Here is a 14256-nt window from a genome sequence, read left to right as displayed (position 1 = left end):
GTGAACCAGTATGATGTGTCGTTCAGTACATAAACCAAGTAATCATAGTAGTTACCTAGAACAAGATAGGCTACATTGATGTTACATACAATGCTCAAAACAAAAGAGAAACTCCAAACTTCTGCAAGGACCGGTGCAATTTGACCTGCTGATGTAGTTGTGCAAGTTAATTAAATTACCTTAACCAATTCCTATAACATAATATTCCCATAAAAGAGTACACGGGGCAGAAATCTCTCCCCTCATTCATTGACACCAATCAGTTCCTGGTAACTTGTATGTCAGTTTCTGACTTCAAAACTCCTGTACGCAACATATATTGGTGGTAACAATTTGACATTTGTCCTTCTATGATGGATTTCTAACCTTGACGAGGTGGATGCTTATTAAATCAAACAGAAAAACAGAAGAGATGGTTTCTGATACTTTGTTGGGATGCAATAATGTGCATGCAATTTTTAATCATAAGTAATCCTTCAATGCTTAAATCAGCTGGGAACTGCATAGTGCAATGTAACCGTCACAAATAAACAGCTCAGGTAGTCCAAATGGATTGGCAAGACAAGTATGAGAATTTCCATTATAAGGAGCGGCTTTGCATGCAAGAAGCATAACACTTGTTTTTAGAAAGTACTAGTAAAGTGAGTGACGTCACATACCAGCTTTGGATGCAATCAATGCAGCTTAATGACTATCTTTGAGACCAATATCATCGTGATATCTTCGAGTGGAAGATCTACCTTGCATTGACATATAACTGATACACGATATATTTGCGCAAAAGATCTGTCTCTAGTGATTGGCAATGTTTCTATTTGCAAAGGCGTATTCGACACATCACGTGGTAAATGCTTCCAATCACATTAGTATTGCCACGCACAAGCATGGTTTATATATGTTACAAGTCCAGAACCTATCAATGTTTTTTTATGAATTACTCTTAATAACAAAATAGATGATGTTCTGCATAAGGCAGAAGGTTATATGAATGACCATGTCATTGTTCTACTCTTCTAAATTACGATCAAACATCCTAACATAATTACAAGATAGCCAACATGGGACAAAACCAACAAGGTGACAGACGATTCAGATACAACTAATCCCCATAATAATCCGAACATTTAATATATCGTATAAAAAAGGTCAAAACATCAATTACATCAAATTAAAAAGATAACCCAAGAGAAGCTTATATTCTAAACCCTACAGTTCTCTATATTTTTTACATGAACAAACAAAACATAATGGCAAACTGTATGTTAGTGCTACTGATTATTTACAGGTCCTAAATTGTGCCACTCTGGTTTGTGTAGGAAGTATAAATTACAACAGTTATCATGCATTCCTTGACCTAAACTCGTTCTCAAGCTTCTTCACCTTTACCTCTTGTGCTTTGATACCACTCTCGAGATTCTTGATCTTTGCTTCTTGCTCCTTTATTATCAGAGTGAGGGACCTAACATCTAAAGCCCCAGAGATTTCGTTAAGTGACTGAGCCTATAACAATATTAAAGAATAATCAAACCATATCTCTTGTTTGGAAAAACCGTAAAACATAGTATGAGTTGCAAGACTTAGTAGGAGTCAATTATTACACCTTGGTGTGAAATATATCACCTACTCCAGCACATTGATCGCTTTGGCAAAGCTATGCCAGCACATAGAGGCATGCAGTTGCCTTCTGATAAACACGTTTACTTTTTCACTGGTTCAACAATTACACAGCTTCTAGTTGTTGAGTTAAATAACCGTCAGTTTTTTTTAACTCAGAGCTTACATACATCAGGCAAAATAGGAAACTAAACTAAAAATGGGTTTTGCATATACATTCAAACTTCTACAGGACGGTACAGTTTAAATCCAGTTAAAGAGGGTCAAATAAAGATTATACTAACCTTCTCAAGGAGTTGTAATCGTTGATTCATATCATTAACGGCAGCATTTTGTCTTGTACTTGCTTGGAGAACATACAACAAATGCGTTTGAAGTAGCTTCGAACAGTGATTCTCAAGATTACCTTGTGGAAAGGCTGTTTCACATCCAACATGGTAGAAAGGACAGTTAATAAGCTTCATAGGGCAAACTGTTGCACAATGTTTGTCCATCTCGCAACGCATAACATGTTGCTCGTGTTAGATTGATCTCTACCCGGCTCGGTCCAACGACCGAGTCGGACCCTGACTCGCGCCCTGATCGGGGGCGCTCGGCCGTTCTCCTGGCTGGTGGGCCCCCGTCGCGCAGCGCTATGAATAGGAGGTGGGGGCTGGAGCTTGAGATACGAGGTTCACCGCAGCCGCCAGCGCCCAACCGACGTCCTAACCCTAGTCCGATCGAGAGGGTGCGCTGTGAGCGACGGGAAGCGCCACCGCTTTCGCCGCCGCCACTGAATCGCGCCTCCACTGCACAACTACCTCTACTCCGACACTCGAGGCCACGTCGCTGCGGTGCCATGGCCGCGACTGCGCTTTGGGAGGTACATCGACAAGTTCTTTGTCTAAGTCAAGTTTCACCCGCTAGATCTACACCTAGAGGTCCTATAAATCCTATCAATGGTACCGGAGCAAGGTTGGTGTGAGGATCTAGTTTGGGGTAGTCTAAGTTTTAGCATTTAGAAGGAGATGAATCGGAACGAACAAATCTAGTCGAGTTAAACCCTAACCCTAGAAGATGGACAGAGAGGACAGGGGCCTACCGAGGGGCTTACCTATCGCAGTTGTCACCGCTGGTGTCGCTCCGACGTTGTGCGGGAAGAGCACTCGAATCTCCAACGCCGATCAGTCATGCCACCGCGTGGCCTCCGCATTAGGCTCGGGAGTTAAGGGCGTCACCACAAGGCCGCTCGACGGGCGGCGTGCTCAGCCTCGGGCGAGCGCACGCGTCGGCGAGGGGCCTCGCGGCGGCGGCGCCACGCCTGTCCGGTCGCCATGAGCAGTCGTATCCGTTCCCCTAGATCTACTCGCCATGGCTGTGGGGCTAGAACAGAAGAGAAGGGGAGCGAGAAAGAAGAAGAGGAAGGGTAGCCAGAACTGCTCCGGCGACGCTTTTCCTCACCGGCGCCGACGGCCAACGTGACCGCCGCCGCTGTTGCCTCTACGGCGAAGAGAGTGAAGGGGAGGGTGAAAATGAATTTAGGGTTCGGGGGAGGAGGCAGGCGCCGGGGTTTTGTTCCTCCGAGTCTCGCACACGACTGTCGGATCATGATCGACGCCTCGCAGCGCTCGGACCGAATATGGCCCAGGTGGGAGAGAAGAATTTTGGCCCAGGCCCAGGTTGCGGCCTAGGACACGGAAACGCGCAGCGCGCGAATAGGCCATGGGCTGGTTTCTAGTATGGGCAGCGCGCTAGATGTAAAACCCTTGGTGTTACGAGCTTGCTTAGCACCAAGATTTAGGTCCAAGAGGAATTAGCCAAACAAGTTTTCGGGTTTTAAAAATTTATAACGCACGTGAAATGATAAACAAATTCTAGGTGACTCACTTTAGTGGCTGGGAAAAATCAAAATAAATATTGTTAACTAGTGTTCTTGAGAGCTCAAAAATCAAATGTGACGTTAAGATAAGCTCTTTTTGTTAAGTCGTCAAACACTTGAACTATTGTTAAAATACCATTTTGGTGAATTATATTGAGCAAAATAGTTAAATGCTTAAATATTTTCCTTCTATGGGTTAGTATAAAATATGGACTATTACATGAAGTATTTGTTGGTTGAAATTAATAAGGTTTAGACCTATTAAAAATTATGACAAAAGAGTTAATGGTTACTTAGCCCTAACCGAAATCCTTAACTTTTCTAAGTATGGAAAAGTAGTAAGACAATGCTATTTTGACATTTAATTTCTAATAAAAATATTTAAACACTAGCTGCATGTTTTGGTATTGTTGATTGCACCAAGGTGAGTGCTTGAGCATGGCATAGGTTGAAGTTGTGTTGGAGATCACGTTGCTCTCGTAAAAATTGCCCAAACTTCGTTAGAACGCGCGGTAAACCACGTGTTGGCGCTCTGTTCGTCAACCGGCGTTCAGCGTGACGAACTCATGTTGGCACCTCCCTATGTCCCTCTCTGGTCGCTGTCTGGACGTGAGGTTTGCTTCGTCAGTTGGGTGTTAGTATCAACTTTAGGTTAAGGGAATTAGTTGAGCCTCGATCGTGATCGTTAGTAGCTTTTGCTTCGCTTTAAAATGCGTGCACATCACCAGTTGCTACCTCTCAGCCTGGGTTCACGGTCACCGCACGCGTGGGCACTGCTGGCGCAAGGCTCAGGCCGTAACCGGGCTGTTGTCGTTGGCCAGCTCGCGCGCCCGGGTGATGCCGCGCAGCACCAACGACCTAGCGTTGGCCGATCCCAGCTCGCTGTGGCTGGTCCCGCTGCTGCACGCGCACCGCACTCGCACGGCTGGCCACTGGGCCACGCCATGGTTGTGGTTGTATCACGCGAGGGACGTGGTGCTTGCCCCGTCCCTCGTCCTACCTACCCCGCCTGGTCCTTAAGCTGGAACCTTGCCAACGTGACGAGTCGAGGGTCGGACGCAGCGGTGATGGACGTTTCCCTGTCTCGCCCTGTTCTACTAGCCGGTACCAATGATCCCTGCTCGAGTGGGGCCGCTCTAATTCAAAAGCATCATGCCAAATCTCTTGGCCTCGTCATCCGTGCATGTATGCTCGTACCACTGCCATTAATCGGGGCCGCCTTGTCTTAATCTGCTTGAGCTCACTCGTGTGACCTCCCCACAACCGCGCTGAGCGTGGAGCCACTACTCCTCCTTTCCTCCTAGCACTAGCGACTTCGCTGTTCAATTCCTTGCTCTAGCGGGTAGCTTAGGAAGTAGGTTAGCCGTCTCCTTCCCCTCAAGCTCGATCATGCCCTACCGACCGACAATTTGGCCTTTTGCTCGTCGCCGGTCATGGGCGCTGCCGAATCGGTAGGTTGGGACATAAGGCATGTAGGAGTGGTAACAGTTCAATTAGTCGTAACCCTGAACTCACCTTGACTCCCTCTATCCGATGCTCACACTGTTTTGGCTAAGGAGCTCATCGTTGACATGGTGCGTGTTGGTGTCCAGCTCGGGGCGTCGCCGCCATGCCCGGGCGCACGTGGCTAGACCACCTCAGCTTTTCCTTGCCTCAACCGTCACCGCAGCACGAATCCTGGTGAGCTATTGATGCTCCTCCGCCATCTCTATCTTTCCGTGAGGGCATAGGCTCGCCGGAACAGTCGTGCCGCCACCGTGGGTAGCTGCTCGCCGCTGCAGCCCACGACAGTGTGCCTCTGAGTCCCAAACCGCCGCCTATCTTAGTGCGTTTAGCCGTAGATGGCGATCGACCCACTAAATGGCTCCGCGTAGGCCCCTGGTGGCCGGCGTGGACGCCTAGTGTCGCTGCTCACCGCGCCGCAATGCACGGGATGACTAGGGTGCACGCGGGGAAATTTGGGAAATTCAAGGGGTTAAGTGAATTCGTCAGAGAAAGGAAGAAATAGTATTAGGACCTAGTCATGGTTCGGAAAAAGTCCAAGGGCTTATTTGCTAAAGTGCCAGCACGGGCGCCCCGCCATGGGCCATCTTGCGCGTGGGGAGCGCTCCTAGCTGGGCCACCGGGCTGCTGAGCCGAATGGTGGCCACCGGCCCTTTTTTCTTTTCTAAGCATTTTCTAATTTAGTTTCTAAGGTAAACTTATAAATTCAATATAAAATTATGTAGTTAACCAAAAATTGTGAAACGAATTTTGTTAACTTCCTAAAATCATGATCTATCTGCTAGTATATTTTTTCACATAGTTTTATAATATTTTCTAGGGTTATCTAATTAATTTGAGATGCTTAATATTATAAAATATAAACTTGTAGAAATTTTTGTGATAAATTGGTGATAGTGTTGGTTCTGAAACTTTCACAGTAAATTCATAATATTATTAGGTGCTCACTGTAATTTTTGTAGCTCCATAATAATTAGTTTGCTAGGTAGCTAAATGGGCCCTAGTTCGAAAATATATGTTTAATCAATAGAATGTCGAAACACCTTGGGATTTTAGAACTAAAACATTTTTTCAGAGGCGAAGCCTTACTTTATGACATGGATACGTAGACTAGTACGTTAGTCATTAAAGTTAGCTCGTTAGTTTGTGGAGCGTAATCGTATTTTAGAGTTACAGTTGTCGTTGATTATTTATGTCTCTGCGTTGCATCCACGTATATCATAATAGGAACACCGATAGATCATGGAGTCGATCGAAGTAGCGGAAAAGATGGTGCCTTGATGATCATGTCACTATGATGGAATGCTAATCTTTGATTATATCTTGCCCAGACAAGCCCCGGTGCATAACCCATATTATTCTGCACTTTATTTTATGCTTGTGCATTAAATTTTAAGGAGTTGAATAAAACCACTTGCATGTATATATCATTATCCTATGAGTCCTACTAGTATGTCAGGATCGTGTAGATTGTTATGCTATAGAATTTGGTAGAAGTCGAGTGATTACATGTCACTCGTGAGAGATAGGAAAGGTATTATTGTTATTATATTACTATCACCTAGAATATATATGGATGATAATTGGAGACTGGGCGGAATGGTACTTTGGATCTGGACTCGGTTAGGCATTCGAGCAAGGCTCGGATTGTACTTGTTCCGCCTGTGTCGATTGAGGATCATCCGTTGCTGTGGATGGTAGTCGGGTCACAGACTTATTATCCTGAGCACATACTTGCTTATAGGATCGAGAAGGCTCGTTACGCTCTTGTCATGGGTTTCGGCTCTTTCTGGACCGACTGATTGGAGGCGAGGAAAGGTGAAGGTCTAAGCACCATATTGAGACCGGATCTTAAGTGTGGGGTCTTGGGGTCTAAGTTTGGACGGGGACCTGGACCTCGTGACAGGAGTGGAATGGGTTGGTCTTGTTTGTACATGAGATACAAACGGGGCGCGTGTTTCGAGGTACCCAGCTAGGATACATTGGTTCGTAAATCACCATTTCTGTGAGACGGTACCGACTTAGCTACGGTCTAGCACCGTAGTAAGAACTGGAATATAAAATATGATAAAATAGTTCTGATTGCTTACCACCTGCTTGAAAGTAGCATAGGTGCTTACATAGAATGGTTAGTTAATGAACTAATGATGATTGCTAATAAAATTGAATATAAGGACGCACGTTTAGTAATGCTTCCGCAGATGTAATAACCCACAAGCCAAATAAGCCTTTTATATTATTGGAGTCTTTTATTTTTCTCCTGTTGGATAAGTCTTGCTGAGTACAATCGAGTACTCAGGGTTTTATTTCCCCTGTTGCAGATGATTGGAGAATACTTAGAGCTGACTCTTGTGTGTGGAAACCTTCTGGTGGGCTCAGAGAGGATCCCTTTCACGCTACGACCATAGTGTTTATTTATAACTCTCACTGAAGGTTTTTATAAGAAAAGATGTAAAATCTGCTAGCATCTCTTGTATATAAATATCCATTATGTTAATGCTCCACCATGTCGTTAAATTAATCTTTGCTTCCTCTGTAACTCTGATAACATTGTTAGATTCTGCTGTTATTATCAATTGAGGTAATATTCTACTACTGTAATAAAGTGATGTAAGAAATGACTTTAGAATGTTGTAAGTTTTATTCTCTCATTTATGATCCTAATGGAAAAATATGAATTTTTGAGTTCTCCCTTAAGGTGTGCTCAATGGAACCGCGTAGTTTAGTGTCCTCTATTGGGTACTTAATGTCTAATAGAAGACAAGTACTCCTGGGGGCATTAAATTAGACGGTTCTGCCATACTGGATCACACGAGCGGGCGCACGAGCGAGATAGGCCGCGGGCCGACTTTTTCTCGGTTGGGCCAAAATGAACAGAAGAGCCTGTTTCAAGGTTTATTATTTTCAGAAGCAAATTTTGATGAATTTAGATTAGTTTTTCATCTCGATTCAATTTTGAACCAACAGGATAAATTGTTCAGAGAGTAGATGAGTACAGTGAAATGCTTCTGAAAAGTAGATAAATTATATTTTTCATGTTTTTGCTGTAAAGTTAATGATTATTATCTTCTTATTAAATTCGAACCAACAGGAGGATTTAATTTGAAGAGCAGTTATATTTATTCAATAAATTATGATTATATTTATTCTCTAATTAAATTGGAACCAACGGGAAAATTTAAATTGGCGAAGTAGTCCGATTTGTTTAAGTTTAATTATGATATTGTTATTTTTCTATGCAACGTTGATGGTAACAATATTATAATGAGTTTAAGTTTGAAGTCTCAATCTCTGATAAATTTTACACCAATGTGGTCAAATTTCCAGAGAGTAGATAAGGGTCAAGAAATACTCCTGAACTAATAGAATGTATTTTATTATTATGTTTTCGCTGCAATGATGTTGATTATCTTCTTATTAAATTCGAACCAACGGAAAAAATTAATTTTGAAGAGTAGTTATATGTCATTCAAGTGAATTTATGAATTTTATGCATTAATTCTATTTTCTGTCCAACGGTGATGTAGAATTGATGCAGAAGTACCTTATATGTTTTAATTTGAACCGATGAGATCACTCGGCTGCAAGTCAACGTGCTGCAATGCTGGGCTATGTGAATGAAAAGGCTTGAGTTAAGTCAATTTAGAACTATTTTTTGATAGTTTGCTAATTTTCTGATTAAATTGGAACCAACGGAAAGATTTAATTGAAAAATAAAGTATAAGTGAATGTTTTAGTCGTTATGACTAAGTTTTCATTATAGTAAATAGTATATATTTTTCTATCATTATGATAAGAGTTGCAATAAGTAACATGCATGTCTAATTTGACCAACGTTGAATTAAGCATGCGTGTTTGTATATAGATTTATCCCACATGGGGAACAGTTTGGCACAGTACTTATGCTAGTCAATCTTGTATGGTGGGAGAAGTTTTATGATGACTCATATATTTTTATATCCCACATAACGAGAGAAGTTTGGATAGCTCTTATGCTATCCTAGTATTGACCTTGGCACAGTCGAAATGCACTGTTATGATCAATACTAACCAAAAGATAAGAAAAAGATGCAAGCGTGACTTGCAAAAGTACTGCTAATAAAAGACCTCGCTGAGTTCTTGAAGTGGAATGAGAAAAGTGTACTCCTATACAGATCAAGAAATAACTTTGTTTGCATGACATAATCATATGAATAAAGTAAGTTATAAGTGTCTCCTTGTTCTCAGGTTTTCTGAATAGTTCTCGAAATTATGACAGTAAAGCTCATGCCATATTTCGAGGGGGAGAATTGTGAGATCAATTAAGAGTAAGAGCAAAGATATAATTAAGAAAGATGAGATAAAGATGTTGATGCATGTGACTACTCTTCATTAAGAGTGAGATAAAGATGTTGATGAATGTGACCGTCGATCATAATAATGATACCCCTAAGCAGAGAAATATCTAAATTCCTAGACCTTTTACAGTTTCGATAGAAAGATAGCGTAGTCAGCCAAAATTCATATTGGATGAGTCTTAAATATGTTAAGGTGGTGCTTAAAGCGCTATATGAGGTTTTAACAGATTAAACACAAATAAGAAATTTAAAGATACACTATCTTTATAGAAGATGGGATGATCTGGGGGAGCATGGTATGTAGAGACCTATGACTTAAAGAGAAGCGGGACTGCGTGCCCACTTCAGTGATTCAAAAATAACGAATTTCTCAATACTTGTTGATGTTGTATGACTTACACAACACCTGTTGTTAGCTCTTCGAAAAAGGTGAATAATGTAAACAAGGATCTTGTAATACAGGAGCCTGTAGAATTAATTATCTCTTGACAATGAAGAGCAACAACAACCCCATATGAAAGTGTCAGTAGCTGAGGCCCCAGAAGGTCTCAAAAAATTAAAAAACCAGTTTTTTCTGATGACTATGAAGTCTATGTTAGTGAATAAATTCAAATAGAGGGTGATCCCACCTCATTTGAAGAAGCCATGAGAAGCGTTTACTCGTCTAAATGGCAAGAAGCTATGGAAGCTAAAATGAATTTGATGAATACCAACGATGTTTGGAACTTAGAAGAAATTTCTAATGGAGCTAAAATAGTAGGCTATAAATGGGTCTATAAGACAAAACATGACTCCAAAGGAAATATGGAAAGATATAAAGCACGACTTATAGCAAAAGACTTTACGTAAAGAGAATGAATAGATTACAATGAGAGTTTTCTCTCCAGTCTCATACAAGGATTCTTTTAGAATCATAATGGCGTTAGTGGCACATTACGATTTAGAGTTATATTAGATGGATGTGAAGACGACATTCCTCAATGGGGATTTGTATGAAAATGTTTACATGGCATAACCCAAAGGTTTTGTCGTGGAAGCAAAAGAACGTATGGGATGTCGCCTGTAGAAATCCATTTATGGGTTAAAACCAGTCTCTAGACAGTAGTATTTGAAGTTGATGAAACAACAAGAAAGTTTAGGTTTAAAGAAAATGAGAAGGACAATAGCGTTTATGCGAAGTTCAAGAATGGAAAATTTATTTTCCACATCCTATGTATAGATGACATCCTACTCACTAGTAGTGATGTTAATCTGTCATTGGAGAAGAAGATGTTCTTGTCCTCAAGTTTGAATATGAATGATCTTGGTGAAGCATCATTAGTTCTAGAAATTGAAATTCACCGAGATAGAAGAAAAGATGTATTAGGACTATCGCAAAGGCATACTTAGAAAAGGTTCTAAAGAAATAAGTATGCATGCGAATAAACCTACGCCTGCTCCTAAAGTCAAGGGTAATAGATTTGGGAACCTTCAGTGTTCCAGGAACTAATATGAGATCGATCAAATAAACATGGTTCCATATGCTTCAACTGTTAGAAGCTTAATGAGTGTACAGGTAAGAACTTATCCTGACGTAGCTCATGTATCCGGGATGTTTTGGCAGAAGTCCAGTCCAGATATAGATTGCTGGAATGGAGTTAAGAATGTCTTGTAATTTTGCAAAGTATTATAGGCCTCATGCTGAGTAAGAAAGAATAAGTACTCTCAAATAGTTGTGGGTACAAATGTTAAACCTTGGCGAGATGTGTAGTGAAATCCACGGTAGTTGCTAACACTCACAGTTGAAGTATTATTGTGGAAAATCTTTAAAGAAACAGTTGTGGTATCATCAATGACGCATACCATAGTATAGCTTTGTATGAAGCTTCAGGGACAGGCAGAAGTGGTTAAGGAAATTTTGTACCCGGAATTAACAATGGTAGACAACAGCAATAACTATTTAAAGCAAATCACTCCTATGACAACAGGTCAAGTGTGCTGCCAAACACATTGACATTAAGTTACATATTGTAAAGGAGAAAATCTAGAATTATTTTGAAAGCATTGAGCATATAAGTACCGAGTAAGTACTTGCCAAAGGCTTACCACCCAATACGTTCAGAGAACACACAGTCGACATGGGTTTATGGGAAAGCCTATGATATCTGGATACTAAGAGCCTAGTTGAGAATTCGTTTCAAAATAGAGAAGTGTATTGTAGTTGTTAGTCTAAAAATACTAACTGTTATGACGAGACATACTCTATGCACTAATCTGTGATGGAATGGAAAAAAGACAAAGTGAACTAAGGCCCCGTTCGCTGGTCTGAAATTTGGCTGAAATTGGCTGGTTTTGTGAGAGAGAAATACTGTAGCGACTGGTTGATGAACAGTGTTTTGTGAGGGCTGTCAGCCGGCTAGTCTAGACCATCCAGACCAGCGAACGCGCCCTAAGTTTTAAGCCATAAGGTGTGATCAAGGGGGAGAATGTTATATTGATCTCCACCCGGCTCGGTCCAACGACCGAGTCGGACCCTGACTCGCACCCTGATCGGAGGCGCTCAGCCATTCTCCTAGCTAGTGGGCCCCCGTCGTGCAGCGCTATGAATAGGAGGTGGGGGCTGGGCTCGAGATACGAGATTCACCGTAGCCGCCAACGCCCCACCGACGTTCTAACCCTAGTCCGATCGAGAGGGCGCGCTGTGAGCGACGGAAAGCGCCACCACTTTCGCCGCCGCCACTAGATCGCGCCTCCACTGCACAGCTACCTCTACTCTGACACTCGAGGCCACGTCGCTGTGGCGCCATGGCCGTGACTATGTTTTGGGAGGTACATCGACAAGTTCTTTGTCTAAGTTTAGTTTCATCCGCTAGATCTACACCTAGAGGTCTTATAAATCATATTAGCTCGCACATCTGCTCACATGGCAGGGCCTTAAATGGACACATGGAATCATGCTCCTCAATATGAATGGCAGAAAGTGAAACTGAGCATCCATCATTTTTGCAGTCCACTACTCTAAATTTGCACCGACTTCTATGGTCAGCCAGCTTATCTTGCTCAGCAAATTTTTTCGGGGCAGTGGAAAATGCATTTAATGTCTATGCGTTCAAGAATAGTCTCTGCAGTAGCCTGCCTTACGTCCAGTGTCCACACATTCTCCATCTCCATCTTCTCCATAAAATTTTTATTTTTGTTCAAGCGGCTTTCGCTAGACAAAAACCCAAACACATGGCTCAGCAAGTTCCTTTTGGAAGCCACGAAGTCATCAATCAAGTCTGATAGGAACTCGGTCGGCCTGGTGGACGCTTTCATCAAATGATCTGAATGATCCTGGGCTCCATCCACAAACTCACGAATAAGCGATTCAGGCCTCGTTTAGTCGGGTGAAATTTAGGAATTTGGCTACTGTAACACTTTCGTTTTTATTTGACAATTAGTGTTCAATCATAGACTAATTAGGCTCAAAACGTTCGTCTTGCGATTTCCAACCAAACTATGCAATTAGTTTTTTTTCGTCTACATTTAATGCTCTATGCACGTATCACAAAATTCTGATGACTACTGTAGCACTTTTTGAGAAAACTTTTTAGAACTAAACAAGAAGGCCTTAGTTCTCACAAGCAGATAATTTTCTAGCTCGGTCTTCACAGCAGCAACTACAGAAGATGCGCTCTTGAATATATCGCCCGTGGTGCTGTCCACTGAAGCTGTGGCCAATCCAAGGGGCAGGAGTTCTGCCATGTTATGTACAACCTCGGTGTCGCATAGGTCACACCGTGAACTATAGCCATCTTCCTCCACCGCACTCATAAGTCTGTCCAATGAAAATCTGAACAGTATGCTTATCGACATAATATCGTTAGTAATTCTCTAAGGGGTATTCCACGAAGGTGATTGATCGATAGAGAGGCATGTAATCAAGAACAAGAAGGCAACAGAGAAAGACGAGTTAGACAGGTTTAGGCCATCAGTATGATGTAATACCCTACTCTTGTGTTCTGTTGGTTTGTATTGGCTATCGTATGATGTTGCGTGCATTTAGAGGGGGTCTCTGCCCGCCTTATATAGTCCGAGGGGCAGGGTTACAAGTCGGTTAGATCTGGAAGATAACCGAAAAGTAATAACAGATTATGGGAATCATGGGATCATACGTATTCTAACAGATCTCGTAGTATCTTTAGGGTATCTTCCCGGTGTCTTGTGGGAGACGCCGAGCAGCGTCGTGCCCCGCAAGGCTTCGCCTTGTGGGCTGGGCCGCCTCTGGGGGCGCAACCCATGTGGTCTGTCATGGGTATCCGGGGTCATACCCCCACAGCTAGTCCCCGAGCACCTTGTACCCGTTGTGCAACGCCGTCTTGAGCTTGTCCGAGCAGGTACGAACAAAGTCGAGCAGTCAAACTCATGGTCTGACCACCGTGATGAGTTGCCGAGCAGTTGTGAACCGTTGCCGAGCAGCGTGCACCGTGGCCGAGCAGCGTGAACCGTCGTCGAGCAGCGTGAACTGTCGTTGAGCAGCGTGGCCCAAGTACGACTTGCCATAAGGATGTAAGGAGCTCAAGTTCAGAATCGAAATTTTCTTCACAGTGGACTAAGTGTGCCCACTTAGAGTCCGACCACGAGAAAGGGAGATAGTCTTCTTTAGCTTCAAGAGGCGCGGAGTCTTCCAGAATAAAGCAAACACACTCATCGCAAGGTGAAGTGTGCCCACTTAGTCTCCGAGCCTGACAGTAGGTGACGTAGTCACGTGATGCTAGGGTCCAAAGCAGAAGAAAAATAAAAGACCAGTCGAGTAGGCAGGCAGTCCCCGGGTGCAACCCCGAGATGAGAAAAACATATTCACCGCTAGGTAAAGTGTGCCCACTTAGTCTCTAAGCCTGACAGTAGGTGACGCAGTCACATGGTGTTAGGGTCAGAAACAACAGTAAACAGGACACAGTTTGCCGACATCATCTGACATGCGCG

General features: G+C 42.7%; 1 protein-coding gene across 1 annotated transcript; it reads right to left on the bottom strand.

The window, feature by feature from the left end:
- Positions 1–1338: 1338 nt before the first annotated feature.
- Positions 1339–13146, bottom strand: LOC136465827 (uncharacterized). Its single transcript, XM_066464412.1, has 4 exons — positions 12913–13146; positions 12194–12392; positions 1899–2125; positions 1339–1500 (listed from the first exon to the last, which is right to left on the bottom strand). Exons 1-4 carry the CDS (start codon positions 13144–13146, stop codon positions 1339–1341), a joined length of 822 nt encoding a protein of 273 aa, XP_066320509.1.
- Between the last annotated feature and the right edge of the window lie 1110 nt (positions 13147–14256).

The sequence above is a fragment of the Miscanthus floridulus genome, chromosome 7 (assembly GCF_019320115.1).
Source record: "Miscanthus floridulus cultivar M001 chromosome 7, ASM1932011v1, whole genome shotgun sequence".
Lineage (NCBI taxonomy): Eukaryota > Viridiplantae > Streptophyta > Magnoliopsida > Poales > Poaceae > Miscanthus > Miscanthus floridulus.
The sequence above is the reverse complement of the archived record's forward strand: the minus strand, read 5'-3'. Positions and strand labels throughout refer to the sequence as shown.